The sequence below is a fragment of the Rhipicephalus sanguineus genome, chromosome 7 (genome assembly GCF_013339695.2).
Source record: "Rhipicephalus sanguineus isolate Rsan-2018 chromosome 7, BIME_Rsan_1.4, whole genome shotgun sequence".
In the NCBI taxonomy this organism is placed as follows: domain Eukaryota; kingdom Metazoa; phylum Arthropoda; class Arachnida; order Ixodida; family Ixodidae; genus Rhipicephalus; species Rhipicephalus sanguineus.
Window position 1 is genome coordinate 104,272,727 of NC_051182.1, and position 21,214 is coordinate 104,293,940.

At 44.2% G+C, this 21,214-nt stretch overlaps 1 protein-coding gene across 1 annotated transcript in view; it reads left to right on the forward strand.

Annotated features, from left to right (window-relative positions):
• LOC119399689 (acidic mammalian chitinase-like) overlaps nucleotides 1-13,049 on the forward strand; it is a 28,584-nt gene extending 15,535 nt beyond the window's left edge. The window contains 9 exon segments of the mRNA XM_037666508.2: nucleotides 3,077-3,200; nucleotides 3,870-3,994; nucleotides 5,691-5,814; nucleotides 6,738-6,934; nucleotides 9,358-9,452; nucleotides 9,455-9,477; nucleotides 10,868-10,969; nucleotides 10,972-11,062; nucleotides 12,823-13,049. Coding sequence (XP_037522436.1) covers nucleotides 3,077-3,200; nucleotides 3,870-3,994; nucleotides 5,691-5,814; nucleotides 6,738-6,934; nucleotides 9,358-9,452; nucleotides 9,455-9,477; nucleotides 10,868-10,969; nucleotides 10,972-11,062; nucleotides 12,823-13,034 — 1,093 coding nt within the window. The 3' untranslated portion in view covers nucleotides 13,035-13,049.
• The last annotated feature ends 8,165 nt before the right edge of the window (nucleotides 13,050-21,214 follow it).

Below are 21,214 nucleotides of genomic sequence, written 5' to 3' on the forward strand. Positions count from 1 at the left end.
TTGTTAAACGACCGTGCACTCAACATAAAATTTGTGGGACTTCAAGAAAATAGGATTTTTTAACGCGATATTTTAGAATGTTCTACGAAAAGCAAAAAAAAAAAGACTGCCGGGCAGTTTTCGCACTCCAAGAAAAGGATATTTTCGCTCCGAGCTTTTATGAAAAAAGGAAAACCATAGGGAAAGAAGAACTGGGGAATACTCTCGTGGTATATAGCCGGCAATAATAATTCAGCAGCAGCAACAAAACTGCAAGAACATCTGTAAATTCGTGCCCATGTATTGCGCACTCTCGTGAGATTAAAAACAAAGTCCTTCAAAGCCACCTGTGCAATATCTGCTGAAAATCTCGCATTGAGCTCTGAAATGATAGACCCTGCCCATCTCGAGCCTGGACTGAGCCAAAAGCCGGAAGGGCTTTACCGATATATTGCCGATGGTAAGGGCGAGAACTAGACACATACTATTGCGTGCCAGGTCGGAGAGTTTCCGTGAGCTCTTCTCAGCGAAGGTTAATTCGGAGGGTATGCAGCGAGTGATGGCGAGGCAGCGCATGGTGCAGGATAATCGTGGGAACGTGGCGACGCGGAAGTCCTGTCGTCGTGGTCACGTTTACAAACATAAGCGACCTTGAACGCTGCTAGCAAAGCACGCTCGGCGAATCGTTAGCGCGTCACGATGCTGTAATACTTTCTCACGACCCGATGCCAGGGCTGAACGCCCCTTTCTCTAAGAGCAAGCTCAGAGGCCAGAGGTCGGTGTTAACTCGCAGTGACGACCACCGAGGCGATATTGTGCCGCGGATGAGCGCGAGTCAGCGAAGGTTACGCATCGCGTAAAGCGCGAAGGCCGTCATTGGCACCCGGTATCTTAAGCGCGTGAAGTTCGCGTGCTACGGGGCACAAAAGTCACAAGTGCCCACAGGTTTGATGAAACCAAGAGGTTATTTGCTTAGTGGACTGACCTGCCGACTCCCGAGGATAGCGTCATTAAGGACCATGCATGCATGATATTTGCGAGGTCGTGATGCGTCAAGGAAACGACGATTTGAGATTAAAGAATGAAAAGATTAACAAGCCTGAATTGGTCAGCAAATGGAATCAGACATACCGACATTTCCCAATATAGCGGTTTCTTTCTCTGTTTACCTTTCACGGATTTTATAAAAGAACCGTTTAGGAACAGCGATATCTAGACAGTTTTTCAAGACTCGTTAAGGGGAACGTAGATGTTACGCAAACAAGCGCTATTTAGGTCGAGTGTTGCTTACGTCGAGTGCTATTTAGGCGTGCATGTCTTTGTCACAACGTTGTATCTGCACCGCAAATGTTTCTATGATGCAAGTTGCAAATATTACAACATGGGAGGGAGCTCATGTTTAAAACCCGTTGTTAATTACTGCTCAATAGTTAAAGGAAGCATTTCAGGATGAGAGCGTGAAGGAATTCCTTTATTAGGCGCCGCGGTGCCACTGTGGTTACGGTGCTCGCCTGCCGACCAGAGTTACGATCCGCGGGTTTGGTCCCGGCTGCAGTGGTGGCATTTTCCTCGGAGGCGGAAATGCTTGGAGGCCCGTTTACTGCGCGATGTCTGTGCACGTTAAGAAAATACAGCCCTCCACTGCGGCGTGCCTCATAACTATATCACGGTTTTGGCGCCTAAAACCTCAGATATTATAATTTTCTTGATTTTGTGTTCACGTCACCAGGGCTCCAAAACTTACGCTAAAATACCCGAGGCCAAATCGTTAGCCTCATGTATATATTCTTTGTGTGTTCTCGCAATAAACATGAATTGCGAGTAAGCGACTGTCGAAGTGTAGATAGCTGGGCCAGTCGGTATGGATCCATGGAAGTAAGCAGGGTCTGAAAATTTTAGAAAAATGGGTTTGAAAATTTTCTTTGTGCATTCACCGGTCGGTGGTGTGATGTATATATGTTTTACTTCTGATTAAAAAAGCTTAGTTGAAAGTATCAGCAATTGTTCTTGTCATTCCTCCCTGTGTGCTTCGTCTTGCTTTTCCCGCTGCTTACTTCCATGAAGCGACTGTCGTTGTCCGCCTTTGTCGACGTCATCCTTTAGCGCTTCACCCTCTTAGGTAATAAAGCTACGCCAACTAGCCCAAACTACCACTACACTAAGCAAGAACATTAGCGTACTTAAAACCTAGGCGCTCAAAACTAATCTAGAGTCTCCCACTACGGCGCCTCTCGTAATCGTATTATGGTCTTGGCATATAAACGACTGAAATGATGAAACGACTGAAATACACTGTGAGCAATCTTAACGTATTAAAAGCCTTACACGTTTCCGGGACCTAGCTTGTCTTTGAACAGCTGGAATAATTTTGTTGTGTAGGGTTCTTTTATAAAAAAATTTCGGTCGATATTTCTATGTGCATAATAACGGTGATAACGTTAACGCGCATGCCGCTGGAGACCCGGAAGCGCTGCAAGCGCATCGCTAAAAATAGGCAATCGTCACTTAGCATCTTGTACTTCAGTGAAGAAAACGACACGCACGAAACATATCAATGCCCTACCTTTTGAAATAATGTAGAGGCAGATTTCATCCTCCTGCCCCCGTAAGCGTCTTTTTCGCTCGGAAATCATTTTTCGTTGACGGAAAGATGTATCCGAAGTGTGGTAACTTGACTTAGCGTGCTGTAAGGAGCACATGAAATCTCAAGTTGTTTCAGTCAGATTAATGGTTTTGTGTGCATTCAGCATGTGATAATTGGCAAGGAATTTGACTGTGCTCTTATGAGGTGCAATGATGTCCAAGCTAAGCTGCTCCATATACCTGAGCACGCTTAGAATTTTCAGCAGTTTGAAAAGGGGCGTTGCTAAAAGACACTGGTACACACCATGAATATTGCACATCTTTATACCAGGTACGTGTGGGACAACGTAGATAGAACTTGGCTCGATATAAGCCAAAGGTGAATTTGTGCCTTTTTCACATACGACTTTGAGAAAGTACGAACCGAGTAAAAAATATTTCATCTAAAGTACCAGGACCTTTTTCATCAGTAAGGTGAAGATGCACTCCTCAATCAAACGCCTCTCTTTGGCAGGCAATCTTTGTTCGTGTTCAACGCCATCGACTTCCTGCGAGAGAAGGGCTTTGACGGTCTGGACGTCGACTGGGAATTCCCCCGAGGCGCTGAGGATAAGAAGAGGCTGGCTGGCCTCATCAAGGTATTAGCCGGTTTCTCTTACGTTGGTAGACTAGGAGTGGCAGAAATAGCGGTGCTCAGGCCGTAGTTAAGATATTCTGCCAGGATGAACGAAGGGAAGATGCGTATGCGAAGAATGTGCGGTTAAAATGCCATAAGCGCCAGCCGAATATTCGCACCAACTATTCTGACAGTTTGATTAGGTATTGATGAGGAACGAGAAACGTGGTGCAAAGATGGCATTGTTAATCAATTTCAGTGTTTTGATTCGGCTATCACCGACATCTGACGAAGTCAATGAAGGCAAGGAAAAGCAAGTATTCAGTGAAATACATTATATGTGAATGCCACGTACGTAGTAGCAATCTGACGTTTACCTCTGGATCTATAGGCAGGATGTCGCAGTTTTAGTGCTAACTTGATAAATATGTGCGCGGATAGTTTATTTCTTAGTCTTTTGTGCTAAACGAAGTTATATAGGAGTAACACAAAATGCGGAGGTCGTGGAGCCTCATCATACTCTTTCTTATTACGACGTTAAGCTAGGCGTGATACTTATGGCATGCAATGATGCACACCAGAAAAACATAGGAACACATATTTTTCAAAAGCATGCTTTCCAATATGTTCACCTGAACAGTGCACCAATGCCCCCACGCCACCACGTGTTATACAACGTTTTCCTTCGTAGGAGCTGCGGGTAGCGTTCGATGGCGAGGCTCTGGCGTCCAAGAAACCCCGACTAATCCTTTCCATGGCGGCGCCGGCCAGCTTCGAGGCAATCTCCGCTGGATACGACGTCGAGGAACTGAACAAGTAAGCGGATAAAGCTGTAATTTCAACAGCGAAGGTTGCTGTATCATACGGAACAGCAGCGCACGTAGAAAAAAAAATTCGAACAGAAAGTTCGTTCCGCACGTTTAAAATGCCGCTGACTGTGCTCTTTTCGCATGGTGGGCGGCTTGTGAGTGCTATTTCTATTTGCGTGTGTGTGCGTGTGCGATGGGGTGTATTTGTGGGCGTGGTGAGGGTTACAATTTGTAATTGAACTCTACCTATTGCTGCTCTTTACAAGCGTTCAATATTTTCGTTTGTCTGAAATGAGAATCTGCATTGAAAAAAAGATACAGCAAACATTTAGGTAAAATATGCATCCAGAGCACGAACTCTTCATTCTACATTTCTTTGCAAACCTTTTGCGCGAAAGTTATCGACAGCCTCTCACCGGATACCCTAACACCGCATCGAAATGGTTGACAGAGAATACATAGCAGACATCCGCTTTATGTCGAAATCGATGCCCAATAAAGCGCAAGAACACATTACAGAATAATATACCGAAATTTTATCAACACGCAAGAATACATTTATTAGGAAATTTGGCTCGAATAAAAAAAAAAGATGGACGTGGTGTTAGCCCACAAAATATCAGTTCACACGCGTTTCTCCACACCTCAGATCGCGTATGAAATGCACAGAGTATTGCCGCTTCGTCAATTTCGTACTCAACAGATGAGCGTTGTAGCCTTGGATTCATCTGCAGGAAATGAGCAATCTCTAAATGGAGAACCACTGTCATGCATCCGTGATGCACAATCGCTTTCTGACTGTGGTCACTGGTGGCCTAATTGCCAGTGGCAAAAAAGTAATTCGACCGGCGCTTGTCGAGAAACCATCACAAGAGGTCGAGACGACGCAAGTGCGTCAGCACATCAAGCTAAAATGGCACCTTACAGCTTCGGTCGCATTAGTTTTCAGGTTTCTGAGATTTCGTAAGGTATACTGCAGGTTTCAAAAAATTGTTGATCGCGAATGACAGGATACCCATGACAGCAGCAGATTTTCCCCGAATATAAGCCATTCGAACCACTCGTTGCCATATTAACGTGGAAGACATTTTGTGCGGTATCATATAACCCAAGAGAGGTAGAGGTTGATGGGGAGACGGAATCTTGACGAGATGAGAATTCGTGAACACGGCGTGTCGATAACACCCCGTGTTAACGGATTCTGATCTTAACCAAGCACACATGTAGTAAGGAAGCAGGCGAACAAGGTGAAGAATTGACCTTGTGTGTCGTTGCATTCTCTGCCACGTGTGTGCCCTGTTGCTACCACATAGCGCGCGCAACTTGGCTTGCTTGTTCAGGAAGAAACAAGCCTATACAGAACCGTTAACGAATGCAATTATTTTAGTTCGTGACTTGTTGCCCAAAAGGTAAATGAATAAAGAAGACAACTGTCAGAAGAAGGTAAACGAATGTAGGCCCTTGTCTTCGTTGACCTTCCTCTCTCTGTTGTCACCTACCTGCAAACTTTTTCACAGGCCAAACACAAGTGCGCATGATGCTCGTGGACATCGGAACGTGACTAGGTCTCTTGTCGTATCGAATATCTCAGAATGAACGAAGAGATTCGCTGTCAGTACTTTCAGATTTTTTAAAAAGTATCCAACTCGGGTGAATCGCAGTGCTTCATGGGGGATAAGTAACTGCACGCGCCGTCTTTACAGGCACGTGGATATGATCAACATGATGACGTACGATTTCCACGGTGACTGGGAACGTCAGGTTGGACACCACAGCCCGCTGTTTCCGCTCTACACGGCCAGCAACTTCCAGAAGAAGCTGACTGTGGTAAGCACGCCGGCTCGTCATTTCACAAAAGATCAAAGAAGACGCTGAAGTGCATACAACTACAACATCAGCTAACATGTTCGTGAAACAGAACGGGCAGGGACTCTTGCGACACTGCATTCTACGAATAAACAAGTGCGTTGTGGACTTTGTACACACGAGTAGCGGCGACACGACAGAGTGCGTGAGCCATAGAGGTTTTCTACAACTAGGGTTAGAGATATTGGGTCGCGGTCGATATTTTCTTCCACTCATGGAAAATGTGACGATAAAACCGTGACAATTGTGAGGTCTGCTTGAGAGTGAATGTGCGTAATCGCAACAGCCGGCGTAATTCTTTAAGCACAGACGGTATAAAACATTGCCGCGCGTCGATGTTTCCGTTGCCTGAAGAAACTGAATTTCTGCGTTCGCTACAACTAGGTTTTGAACGAACGGCATGCAACTGTAAATAAACGACGCATAATAGTCTGCCACACTTTCTTCTGCGACAAGTGACAGAGCTTAGCGATCACTCCAATACTGATATGCTCATTTTAGTACAGTGTACTTTTTGTATAGACATCCAAATTAGAATGGTACACACTTTTAAAGCGAATCGATCGTCGACATAACGCTGCCCTAAATTCACTGACGGGCGGAGATTATCAACATTGACAGACGTAACGCAGGAATCCAGCCAAGGTATGCCCGCATGCACGATGTACTTGTGCGATTTTGAAAGCATCTATAGTTCAACAAATGTTAGCACTAGCTTTGAGAAGTAGCTTCGAGCGTATACATTAGTATTGTTAATTGCAAATAGACGGGTTTAGATCAAACCACTGCTTTCTTCGGACTCGATATTTGTCCCCTTTTAGGTCAATAGCACGACATCCTGCACTAGGGTGGCGTGAACTTGACCAATGTTTTGTTTGGTGCAGGACTACAGCGCTGGCGAGTGGGTGCGCAAAGGTGCAAGCAAAGAGAAGCTGCTCGTCGGTATTCCGACGTACGGTCGTACCTTCACGCTGGGAGACAACAATCTCACCGACATCGGAGCGCCATCCATTGCTGGCGGAAAGCCTGGGAACTACACGGGCGAGACGGGTTTCCTCTCGTTCTTCGAGGTATGCGACAAGCGACAAGCTTGTTATTAAAATTGAATTTGGACAGTCAATAGTGCTATGTAAAGTTGCGGCTGACTGCGTCTCCATTTGTAATTACCCATACGGCAGCATGACGTCTACATGCAGTATACACAAACGAAACGGAGAAACGTCATATCAAAATAACAAAAACAGTGTAAAAGTAGGCAAAGCAGGGTGGGGGGGGGGGGATTGGTTTAAATGCGTATCGCGCAGTATGGGATGGGTATACGAGAAGACAATATGAGAACATGAGAATATATAAGGAAAAGTATAAAGTTGCGCTAGTATGTGTCGATGTGAGGGAAAGTTGTAGCGTTATGTCACTAGTGCTGCTCAATATAGTTGTTTTCAGGGATGGCAGGCAGAACATTTAGACTTCCCCGTACCTGAGATACCGGCCGTATAGCGAGATATCACTCAACGAGAAACATTTTCAGTCTGTCTGGTGGTTCGGAGGTGAAGTGTTTCATTTTTGATGGGCGGGCGGAATGTTATGGGATATGGAAGGTTCCTCATAGTCTTTTCGCTTCTTCTCTTATTTCGATAAAAAAGAAATGACAATGCAATTCTCAATGCAGCATTCAGGCGGAAGCGACAGAGTATTCGAAAAAGGCCAGGTAATTGGAGCCGACTTCACGTAGTGTTTTTCGTAAGTGCATATTGCCATCAGTGAGCCAGATTCTTTGATGATATTAATACGCCGAGCAGTAATATTGCCAGAAATTCTCACTTTCAGAAATTCCAGCATCAGTTCTTTTTGTGAATGAGGCCTCAGGTACGGTTACATAAAATGGTTGAGTAAAGCAAGTGATGGGGAGCATAGCTATCAGTGTACTACTTTTGCAGCGCGAAACATGTGAAAGTTTACTAAGGCACTGGGTTGCGTCAGTTATTTCAAACACGCATAAAAATTATTTCTATCGCATCTTTCTCGTACAACTTTATCTCGAGGTCGTCGCCTGAAATGCGTAAGTAAACTGACAGCCACTGGAACATTCATAGTGCTGTGTCACTTCCTGATCTAAAGATTTTAGGTCTTTTTTTTGTCTTCGGCTGTCATTGTCGAAGAGTGCCGGCGAAAAAATAATAGACAAACTACCCTCTATGTTCACAGACTATCTATACAGACCCTCTATGTGCCGCCTTTTAGCCGCTTAACATCGCCAACCGATAAGCTGATTTGTGGTTAATACATTCAAAGGCATCTCGAATGGCAACAAGCTTTGAAGTAATGATGTGATCATCTGTGAATTCCTGTATTTGGTCTTGAATGATCGCCATATCATTACCATTGCTATGGTGAAGCTTGGCTGAGCAGTATAAACCATGTTATAAGACTTGAATTGAGGACAACGCTGTGTGTGGGGCTCTGCTTTGCACATAAAATGGTTTTGCTTACACTGTGGGTGTACAGGAGTTTACTAATGAAAATTTAGGCATTGGAAGACAGTTGACGTGTTTATCATGACAATATCAGTACAGAAGGACCAGCATTTATCTATCAATCGTTTTGAAAGCAAGAAAATGTGCGAGAAATCTATTAGTTGGGATATAAAAAAATGAAGTTTGGCAACCTGCACTCTACGTAGAGCAAACATCGAGCACCCGCTTTGAACGTTCTTCAAACGTAAGGAAATCCAGCTTACGGCGACAGATAGCCAGGCATTGTGATGAATTTTTAAACCATACCTGCATAAAATAAATAAGCCGACGACCGACACAGGCAATTGGGTGCTTCTTGGAAGATGCCTTGATTCCAGTAATAAAACGTGAAAAATGTTGCTGTTCAGAATAATTTTAGTGCAAGATGAACATTTTTAAACAGAAGCTTCCAATAAAAACCTCTCCGCATTTTATCTGACCTTGGTTGCTGCCGCGAGCTGCTGCCGACAGAATAGGAATAAATTAAAATCATTGCAGGAAACCCAGCGCAATCATACATGACTTCCATCATGCCTTTTCCTGTTGGCGAAATGATTTCCACGTACGCACTTACGGTTTCAATTTACAGCCTGTACTTCTAGCATAAACGTAAGTGCCGGTTACAGCCCAGCTAAGGAGGCCCTTGAGACAACTTGGGACATAAATCATCCTCACAATTATGGACATCATACCTTTTAAAAATGTGAATGAAAGAGGCCAGGAAGACACGCCCTGTTCGGTGTAAGATGTATATTCGAAGAAGCTAGCAGTATGCGGATACAGACAGAGCGGGTTTAAGCTGCCGCAATACCTTAAGTGCTGAAGCATCCGTGACACTAAGAAGTTTGATACCATTTGGTTGTGTCGTTATATGCTTCGTATATGTACCACGCATAGCGCTGTTTCCTGTAAATTGTCAAACTTTTCCCAAAGCATGTGCCGTGTGCAAATAAAGCAGGCCGGATGTAAGCAACGTTTTTTCCTCAAACAGATCTGCGGACCTCTTGCGATCTGGAGCAACGCTTGTGTGGGACAATGAGCAGATGGTGCCTTACGCCTACAAAGAGGACCAGTGGGTCGGCTTCGATGCCAGAGGAGTCTCCAGCTCAAGGTATGCTAAGACCATTTTTCTCCCAAACCCGAGCATTATTAATAATGACAGACTAGATTCAGTACAGGCTACTTGCAATAAAGACAACACTTGGAATATAGATGATATAGGTCATGCATTACTGATGTCTTCTGAAATAAATGATATGCATTAGGGCTTTCAAATGCTGCCCACTAAGACAGGTTGTGAGTGTGTTTGCTGTACCTGTTACTGCGGCAGGGGGTGTAGCCATTTCCTGTGAGCTTAGCAGCTTAACAAGTGTAGCAAATGCCCTTGTTATCAACCCATGCTCCTAAAAAATCATTGGAACACGAAGCGTCGCTGGAAGCAACGGTTTGACGAGCGGTGTTGACTTCTTCAAGGCGGCAACTGCCTATCTTAGTGTGTGTATGTGTATGCTTCGTGCCCTCTCCCCCAACCCCCCAAAAAAGAGGAGGAAATGATAAGTGCAAAAACGAGGGTGAAGTAGGAGAGAAGAGAGGGCTGGGGCGCCGAATCCGGTGAGTCAAAAGAAAAGATTAAACAGTTAGTAAAAAAGAAAAAAAAACGAAAGTGACGGTTGTCTGGTATTAGTGTCGAAAAGTAGGTGTTTCGCTGAGTTATGGTTGTCAAATTAAGCACCACCTGACGATGATAAGTTCACGGTGATAAAAAATGTTAGAAATTCCCCAAAAATAAAGGTTCACTTCTCACTTGTTTGCGTTGTGTATCTACCATGTCTACCATGCCGTGCAAGCCACAGAAAAAGCAAAAAGAAGGAACACAACACGGACGCTATCGTGTTGCATGAAATAATGGTGCTGTTAGCAAACCGTCGTTTGTATTTTACAGTTTGACCATTTGAGCAAAATATTATTTTTTGCTCGATTGAACAATTACCGACAACCTTCAAGGAAGGAAAGCCTAATCAACTGAAATTAGATGTTCTGACAGCGCAGTTTCTACATCTTTTATGAGATTTGGCGCGAGGTCATTTACTAGGACGACTTCAATTCTAGAATATATACAAAATGACATTGGTTATGAGAAGTTGAAATTACAAGTAATTATAGGGGTGCGAAATAAAATGTCTTGGAAAGATCTGCAGCTTTGTACGCTCCCAGGCTTCTATAAATTTCCTTTTCGGGGCTGCTCTATTGCATGTTGAAATATATATATGTTTAAATTTTCAACGTCAGCTCAGCCCTTGCAACGTCACTCGTCTGCCATTGATTTACTACTGTAACTTGTACAAATAGATAAAGTGTTAAGATATGTTTTCGAACTTGACCTGTGCTAAAACATTGATAATCAAGAGAAAGATATCTGGGAGTTACATATACAAGTTGGAAACAACGAATGCTCCTGGCTACCTGTTAAGAAAAACTAAATCCATATTGTCTGAATGCAGGTCCAGTGGCTGAAGCAGGCTGGCTATGGAGGAGTCATGGTCTGGTCTGTGGATCTCGATGACTTCAAGGGCTCATGTACGGGTCAGAGCTACCCGCTGCCTGACAGGCCATCAAGGAGGAGCTTAAGGGCTACAAGGTTGCCAACTTGGAAGTGGCATCCTCTAATGTCTTCAACTCCTACGGACAGCTCGTCGGTAAGGCTCACACCTCAACGGCGAATGCTCTGAAGGGGCGTTAAAGGCAATATTGAAGGGAGAAATAGGTGTGGCAGAGTATCCAGTATGGTATTGTGAAAAGCTTGGCCTGGTTGACGCGAGAGTGGTGGTCGCGTAACTTCCCCCCATGTAGGCTGCATATTTGCAGCTGCTTCATATGGGTTATCAGTTGTTTCATTTGGACACGACTAGGAATAATAAAAGTTAACAAGGTAGAGTATATAATCATTTCGCCTTTTATGTTTTATTCGTTTAGTCGAAAAGTAAAAAAAAATGTATGGATGGCTAATTCATACACGTAAGTGCGCTAATATGAATTAGCACTATTATACCGCAGTACACTTATTTATTTTTCATTTATTGATAACTCAAGGGTCCCATAGCACAATACATGAAGGGTGGACATAAAAAATAAAATAAAAAGAAAAGTGAAGAAAGAAACAAAATAAGAAACACGGCAATTATGGCGGCAATAACTAAGTATTTTGTTAGCTGAATTGATAATGTAGGCTACATGATGCGCCCAAGACAAATGTTTAGTCAGGTAAAGACGTAAGTACCTAAAGGAATCGATATTAGATATTGTAGTGTTATGAATCTTGTACATGAAGGGCATGTAATTAGGTCGACGATGGAATGAAATGTGCCCAGCCTTACTGGTATTCAGCGAGATGAGTCATGTCGATCACCGGTCTTGAATGCAAAAGAGGTCTTCCTGAAGCGAAGAGACGTCAGAAAGGTTATTGATGGGGCGGTACAGGTTGCAATCATTTGCAGAAAGACGTATGACAGAGGTTACGGTAGATGGCAGGTCACTGATGTAGATTAGCAATAGGAGCAGCCCAAGAACAGTGCTCTGGGGTACACCAGACAGAACGCAAAAAACAGATGATGTGTAGTTGTTAGCATGTATGAACTGCTTTCAGTTAAATAGGAAACACTCGATCCAGTTACCAACAAGCGGACGAATGTTTAGGCGCGATAGTTCTAAGACGAGAATGAGGAACCCTATCGAAAGCTTCTTCAAAAGCTAAGAATAGAGCGTCGGTTCGAATGTTACAGTTAAGGTTTAAATGGATGTCATGAGTGAATAGCACCAGCTGTGATTTGCACGAGTGGCCCCTGAGAGACAAAGCCACGTGCGCTCCTCCGAGTGGCAAATAAGACTGCGTGTTGGCTCAGGAAAGGCTGTGTTTCTGTGATGGACGCTGAGAGGACGCTGTTCTCTCATTGCTCTTGACGTGTCCTTGTGAGAAGTTTCAGTGTTTCCTACTTCCCCAGATTTCACGTTAGTGGAGCTGCTTTTTTCTTTCGCTTCTCAGTCGATCGGACGTATTGTAAGCTTTGCACCTCACGTGCCGGCAGGATTAGCCCACATCTGATAAAATGACGATGTCGTCTGCTGACGTCATCATATAACGCCACATTAGGTGATGTCACAGTGACGTCACTGGGGCTTCATGACGACGTCACAAATTCTGGCAATCTGACGTCACGATGACGTCATGAGGTGACGTCGTCATATGATGATAATTTTTTTGAAAGGGAATTCGAAAGCAGGTTTTTTCAATTAGGAAGTTTCTTTCGGAGAAATGCGCGTCGATTTACTGTGGAAACTAGTGGTACGAAACGGGGGATGAATATTTTGTCTTTCTCAAACATGTATCCAGACATCTGCTTCTAGAACTTCGCACCTAAGGACTTGTATTGAAAATTACACGCTTCATCTTCCACCGCAGATCCCGACGAGGTTGTGTGTGACGAGGAGGACGGCCACATTAGCTACCACCTGGACAAGAAGGACTGCACCATGTACTACATGTGCGAGGGCAAGCGGCGACATCACATGCCGTGTCCCACGAACCTCGTATTCAACCTGAACGAGAGTGTGTGCGACTGGCCCGAAAACGTGGACGACTGCAAGCACATCTCCAAGACGTCCTCTTCGTAGTCCAGCTGTTCTTCCTTCTTCCAGACTACGCTGCCTTGTCGCCGTCGTCGCCTGTGTCTCATGAACTGCGTGGCCGTACGGCCTACAGTAACCCGTTTACCAAGTGTGTGTTACAGTGCAAACAGCCTATTCACAGAAGGTCTTAGAAGTATTCTGAGTTTGTGTTCACAAAAACGTCTTATACTAGTATTGTTCGCAGGATAATATCTCAGCCAGTCCTGAGGGTGAAGATACCATAAGCGAAGGGAACTTGCCAGTGGTGGAAGACGCCTATTGAAGAAGCAGCTTGACCAGTTTGCCATCATAATAGCTGCGACATAGGCAGTGTTTCAATATTTAGGTTAGCATTATACGAAGTCGGCGCGTTTGTGTCTCAGAACACGCCGCAGCTTTCTGACTGAAGCAAAAACAAAATGAAAGGTGCTAGCTACAGCCAGGCAATTGCCAGCGATTACTATGTTCCTCTTATTAGTACGCTCCTCTTAACAAGAGAAAAGTGTCATGTAGAGGAGGGCGCTTTCAAGGGGATGAGAGGAGATTGCTCCTTCGGAAATATGCGCCTTCGGTGCTATAACAAGAACTCTTGCGCGCACTTCCTGCAAAACTTCAGTAGTTCAACATAAAGCATGACTTCTCCCTATTATTTGTGCCTTTCCACCCACAAAGTAAGCCTGCTGCCATCCTTCCCGTGAGGTATTGAGCGACGACGACGGACAGTAATCGGCATCATAAAAAAATCAATCTAGGCGGTTGAACGGGTGACGTCAAATGTTCGTGATAATCGAGTACTTGTAGCCGAAGGCTTAGTTTGCGAGCAGCATGTTTGGTCACTATGTGTTTCGGCATGTGCGATTTATTATTACACGTGCACTCGAGGCGGTACCTTCACAGTGTCCAATGTAAAGAAAAAGTTAGCGCCGTACTAAAAATACTAGCCTCATGGCCTTGACCAAAATGATGCTTGGCAACGCACGCTAAAATCACGCGCCTTGTAGCACCATAATGAAGATGGTTGAACAATCGCAAAAACTGCAGGGCGGCGTCACCCGTTGCCGTGTATAAGTATCTAGATTTTAGATATTTCGTGATGTAAGGTGTGTGTCCCTTATTTTCGTTTCGTTTTCTAGGATAGATGTGCTCTTCTGCTTCAGCTCCATGTAATATCAAAATATCCTGCTATGCGACGTACCACACTGTATTTAGGCAATCCTCAGAATATGTTCCATAAAAAGGTAACGATACTCAAGGCTAACGTCTGGCGTAAAATGCTCGTCATTACAACTTCAACATGCAATAGATAGTCTGTCGCGGGGCTCAGCAAACTGCATTGTCTACGGAACTCTTGCACTGTTTGGTGCTTGTGGCAGAATTATCGTGTGCTCGTTTAATTTGCCCGCAAAAGTATCTGGCATGCAATGACAATGTATACCTTTAGTTTTTCTTGGAATTGTCCTTTTCCTAAAGACAGTCATCAATTTGAAGTGTCACAATTCACTCGTTGGAAGCGATGTTGAAGGGATGATCAACTGCAACTCGCGATGAGCCGTGGCACGTTCTTTGCGACTTAAGGTGCTTTATACTTAAGCCTTAGACGGATGTGTACAGAAGCTTACCTAGCAGACCCGCTATGCCACAAATCAAGCATAGGAAGTCTAAAGGAAGTAGCGCTTTAAATTTAGCTAGAAAAAACCAGTGACTTCACAAGAGCACCCTAATTCTTCAAAATATAGAAATGTTACGTTATTATGATATTGCGAGTGAAAATAATGATCATACGCTATATTTCTTAGCCCAGGTCACTGATGCTTGCAGCTGGGTTTCTCAACTCGAGAGATGTTGGTTTGCCTCGAAGTGGCCAATTGGAAGGGTGGATTGCCACTAAGCTAAGGAAACTGCAAAGAAACGCACACAGAGCCACAAACACGCCATTACAAAGATGACCGCTCCAGAGCATGAAACTGCTAGCCCAACAGCATGCCTTTTTAAGTGTAATATTTCATCCTGATCGGTTTATTTCGACCGCTTGGTTGACACCACTGCATTATTGGCTCAGGCTCAGGCTCATAGGCTGCATTGAACTAACGTTGCCTTACGGAGACGTTAGAACACAACTCTCTAACACAGATCTGTTAAAATAGAAACAGCTTTGTCGCTGCCTTTGTTCCACTGCTGCGAAGTAGTGCACACACAACTTGCAGCTTCGTAAGCAAATAGCACACGCAAGTATGATGAAACGTGCTATTTCTACCTTGAAAAATGTGTAAATGTCTGCGTGTTTGTATTAAGGCGCCTGAACAAATATGAAAATGTTAGGTAATGAAACATCGCCAACAGTAGCTTTTTACAAAATAACGTCTCAGAGATACCGCAAGTGTGCCTTGAAGAAGAACAAAAGGAGCAAATGTTGTTATACATATTATGCATTTTCAACTGTATTATTGTTTTAGAAGAGTATTTCGTGCTGCAAAAGACATATCGTGTTGTTACTATAGGATGTATGCGACACCATCTATGTTTTTGTCGCGAAGTTACGTGGAACGGGTGTCAACGTTTTGGGGGACATCATATTCCGCCAACGCATCTCCATCTGTTTTTTTTCCTTTTAATATATTTTATGTCGTTTATGTGTTGTGCTGCTTGATTACACCCTCTGCAGTTTGTGGATTTGTAGACGACCTGTGTTATTTTAAGGAACTATTGTTAATTAGGCCACGAATATTCAGCATTGCCTGAAATGCAACTTTTGAAATTATGGACTATCCTATGCCCAGCAAAAAAGTGGAAGCGCGCTCTGACGCAATGTCCGCTATGCTTGAAAGTTACCATAACAGCTACAAGTGTACGCTCGCTTAGTTGATTTCTACTAGGTAAGTTTCCCTGTTGAGTAAACGTAATCATGCTAACGAAGAAACTTACCAAAACGTGAGTTGGAGCAACTGTGTATGCGATTATTCTTAATTGTATTCTACGCAGCAGTATTAAAGTGCCAAGAAAACTCTCAATGAGCTAAAGAATATCGCAGTATGTGGATGATAGCAATATACAAAGGCAATACTTCTACGAAGATAGAGGCAGTGGAGGTGGAGGTATGTTTCATTGAAGCCATAGCGCTGAAAACGCTGAGAACGAGGATGAGGACAGGACGTGCTCACGTCCTGTCTTCTAACATCGGTCCCTGTCTTTTCAGCGCTATGGCTTCAATGAACGTGACAAACCAACTAGCCCAAAAGTCTGTTCTCGTGGAGGTATAGTGTAGGTCTTTAATATGACTGCGCATAACGGAACACGGCGTTAGAATAGGTAAACTTTATTAGTCGCATACGGCATCAGCTTAAAATAAAAGAGAAAGAATCCTGAAACTGCTAAGACACCTTGATGCTTTGGCATGCGTTCCTGCGTCTTTAACACTAGCTCAACTCAGTCCATTAAAGCGCGCCTTCGTTTCTTTAAAATCCGCACAACAGCAGTTTCGTTGCGTGTATTCCCAATGAGGCAATTCGCTATAGTGTTGGTAGATTCCAGAAACACTCATAAGAGCTCACGAGAGGGCTGGCGATCGGGGCTCCGAAGACAGTGAGACAAGGATTTTCGCTTGACAAAGGTCTCTCTGTCAGACTTTCTTATTTATTGTAACATGTACCACCTACGACACTTTGCAGATCGGGTGTGCTTTTATCTTGTTTGTGTTTTCCCTTCTTCTCGACGTTGTCCCTATAATGTGTCGGGCTGTGTGCTCCGAGCCGCGTGCGTAGAACCCGCTCGACGAGGGTTCGGCACTCGTGCTTCTGTACAAAGTCGGCTGCCATCTGAGAGAAAGAAAGCAAATAAATACAAACAAAAAACCACCAACGAGCGACTCCTTTCATTTTTCCGGGTCAACAAAAGGAGTAGTAGACTGGATGGGACCACAACAGTTGCGTATTGCACTGCAGATGTGACGGCGAAAGAATACTCGCAATAGCGATTTATTGAACTTGTTCCGAAGAAAACCGACTAAGCGTTGGAACTCTCGCCGTTGGACATTTATCTATACCACACACATTCGATATGCCTTCAAAGACAGCTGGAACAAGAGGAAGTGCGCATATGAAAGAGTTAGCAATATAGCTTTCAATCATTCCACGAACTAAGTGCATCGAATATCAACTACGCACATGAAAATAAGTCTCGGCGAAGCTGCAGGTGTTGAGAAGTTCTTAAGGGTGACTGACGTCTAGGCGATGCTTTGAACAATCGGGCATAGAGAAAGCAGGCCAAGCTACCAGCCTGCTTCCCAAGGTGCTAATTCTCATGCATAGGAAAGCTCTTCCTTTTGAAGGAAGAGGCAAGGCGCACTCCAAGCTAGACGAAGATGGCGGCGATGTGAACCATGTGTGTTGAATAGCATGGGTCCCCTTGCGGTCGCAGAGTGCATCATCTTCCGTGGACGAGGAAGCTTTTCAGGCCAATGACGGGGTGATGCTCATGCCGGGGAACTGCGCTCGGTTAGGGACATTTTGTGCTCATTCAATGAGACTACTTAAGACGGGCACAGTGCTTCGGGTCCCAGAGATGGCAGGTACGTGTACCAGTGCAATTTAGGACCTGCCACCATCGCGGAGCCTTGGCTGCACTGCGTCGACCACACCGCTTTAGACAGTCATTGCGGTTTATATAAACACCACCACAATTCAAATGAAATGATTCGAACAGAGCTGATCAACAGAAAAGCTACAATGAAGTTATGGGTTTAAAAGAAAGCCGTCTGGTCTGGAAAATTCACGAACGAAAAATACCTAGTGCCAACCAATCATTAAATAAGAAACGCTCCCAGGAGGGCTAGTAATCGGGGCCCCGAAGACAGCAACACAAGTCTTTTTGCTCCAGAAACGTCACATTCTCAGGCTTTCTTCATTATAAAAACTAGCGCAGGTTGCACTACGTCGCGCAAGGCTGGGTCAAAGCAGAGCTGGTTGCAACAAGCTGGTCTTGGTTTGGCTAAGCTTTTACACTCTCACCTCCTTCTTTCCGACTTCTTGCTATTCTATACATACACAGCTATGCGTGCTCTTCATTTTGCTCTTTATTTCTGCTTCTGCTTCTTTCTATCTCTTTCTCTCTTTGACTATTTATTTCTCTGTATTCCTATGTTTTCTCTCCTCCCTTTCTTTCTGTCTATATTTGCCTTTACCTCCTCCTTCACTAAAATATGTCCTCGATCTTCCCTTCCCTTTCCCCCTTTCCCACTCCCATGCTATACTATACTATACTATACTATACTATACTATATATACTATACTATACTATACTATACTATACTATACTATACTATACTATACTATACTATACTATACTATACTATACTATACTATACGATACAATACAGGGCTACGCTATGTTTTGCCAGCGGGCCTGGCTAGCAGATTGGTTAAGATGTTCGCCTTCGGATCGTGGCTATGCGAGTTAGAATCGCGCCTTACCAAGAAAATTTTTTCTTGATTATATTTCTCTGTCTCTACCTTTATATCTCTTTCTCTCTGCTTCTTGCTGTCTTGCTCTCTGTACTCGTTCTCTCGCCCATCAGAGTTATTCCATCCCGCGCCGGAGAGATCGGCGCACGTGTTCCGGGAGCGAAGTTGAAGACGAAGAAGAGGACGAAAAGAGCGCGTGCCTCTTCATCATGATGAGAATTTCTGTTCGCTCTGCACAGACTATCGGTCGGCTTGAAAGAGCTCTGCTAATAATAACGTGTAGATTGCGAACAAGGCGCCTTTAGCGGGGCCAAAATGTCGGTAATTATTGCGATAGCAATTATATGGACACTCTCGGCTGGCCTTTGCCGCCGCCGTCACCGTTGCCGTCATGTCCCAGATATATGTATGTATATATAAGTAAAAGCCAGAATGAAAAATAAGTAATAAGAAAAAAATTACGGAGAGCACCACAGGGATTCAAACCCGCGAGCCCTCGCGCCGCAGCGCGCTGCTTTAAACAATTCGGCCACGCGCCGCCGACTGTTCAACATAACAATGGCGAGCTATTTATATGCACCATTTAACGCTGACGGCATGCAGAGCGCGGAGGTGCTTCAATGTGTGTAGTAGTGTAGTGTAGCGATGGTTGCGGTTCCCAGATAAGCCTATAGATGGCGTGACTGCCTCGGTCGTGGAAGAAGCGATGATCGCGGTTCTCAGATACATCCACAGATGGCGTGACTGCCTCGGTCGCAGACGAAGTGATGGTCGCGGTTCCCAGATACTCCTATAGATGGCGAAACTGCCTCGGCCGTGGACGAAGCGATCGCCGCACACTGAAAAGGGGAACAGCGGCTCGAGCGAAAAGAAACCTGTGAGATTTCACACTGGGTGGAACTGGGGTAATTTTTTTTATTGTACGGGTATCTGCAGTAAGCGGAAAAACACTAATACTTAATAGATAGAAAGTTAGAAACATGAATAGTTAGGCGAGTTGGTAAGGGTTCATGAATATGAAACGGCGCGACGAAGACACTCACCCCTGACGATGAAGGAGAGACGAAGACATGCACCCGACTCTCAAGTAATTTTTATTCACTTCGATACACACTGTTACACCCCCCCCCCCGTGGTCACACACAGCATAAAAAACACAAGAAAGAAAGAAACAAACAGATGTCAAATTTCTATATTTAAATAGAAAATTTCCTGAAAAACTTCCTGAAATCTTCCTGAAATTCTGCAATGTATGCGATAAGATGCCATGGTGATATCAGAAAACGTTACATCTTTCATTTTATGTGTCGTCTTTGTTAACCTTCTATAGTTAATTGATATTCATGCAACCGGCATATCGCGCGGTTTTCCATTGCAGCCATGACCGTTAATCAATTCTTATCGTTTATACATTTTTCTTCCAGCATATGTCTACTGTTACTGCACAAAAAGCCAGAGTTCCTGATAAGTAACGGCAACTAAATCCATCTTATGACGTAACGCACAATAACATAAGTAAAAATTCACCAAGAATCGTTAGTATCTGAGTAAGCCTTCTCGCGTGTGAAATAAAAAAGAAAACACACTGCGCTACCACCATCATGAGGAGCCTAATTACTGCCCTGGAAGATGTGAGAATGGCCCTCGTCTTGATAATGACTGTTTTGACGTTAAGGCAAAGTTTAAGCTCTTTAACTAGAAAACTTTACCGCACCGCACAGTGGTGGTGCAAGATCCTCTAAATTTTCAGCGACTCTAGATCATGCAGATTTGCGGGTACGTTATTCCACGTGCACTGAACGGCATGCGTGTCATCATAACTCAAGCCACAAAGGATAGGCGAGTATTGTTCTTAGCACTGCACAAGTAGTCTTCCCTCATGTTCTAAAGACGCGCGGAGGAAGTTAGTCACGACAATAACAAATCAGACAGCAGTTTTATTGAAGCGCGCTTTATAGAAGGCTATATCTACCCGGTGTTTTCGAGGGAACGTGAATAAAACAACTTTGCACAGTAAGCGCCTAATATCGACCTCATGCAGAAAAGCTTTTGCGAGAGGAAGGCTGACTTCGTGGGAGGAAGAGCTGCGCCTTTCATGTTGATCATGGTAGAGACTACCAACGACTCTAGCTCGCCTCAGAAGCAGAGACAAGAAACCAGAGGCAGCCGTCGCACATCTCAAGAGCCCACACTATCTGCAAGGCGTCTGGCTCCGATACTCAAGGCCATTTCTGTATGACCAGAGGTGGACCCTCCTGTGTGCAGGAATGCGCTTTTGTATACTCAGACCATCGTAACATGTCGCTCTCTGATCGTACTTTTGAGGCTCACGTATTGTACACGTAAACCACAATTCCGGATGAGAAAGATCACGAATTGCTTACCTGCATCCTTAGGGAGCCTGAATTCCACGTCGGTGTAAATTGCAGTTTCTCAACAAAATAACATCCTTATGCAGCAAGAGCGCGGGAGCACTCTGAAAGATAGCCCCGATAGTGAGCAAAAACAGCTTATCGTGATCTAGTCCTCAAGTACTCGTGATAGAAACTGACGAAAAAAGTAAATTTTGGTGACCTATCGGAAATTTTGAATTCAGTGTACTTCAAAGACATCATTTGCTGGATTACTGTTACTTCCAAAAAAAAATGGGTATTCAGCATTTCACTAGACAGCTAAAGCAGCGACGTCCCAATCGCACCCAATTTGGCCTTCGGTGAAGCTGCTGCTCAC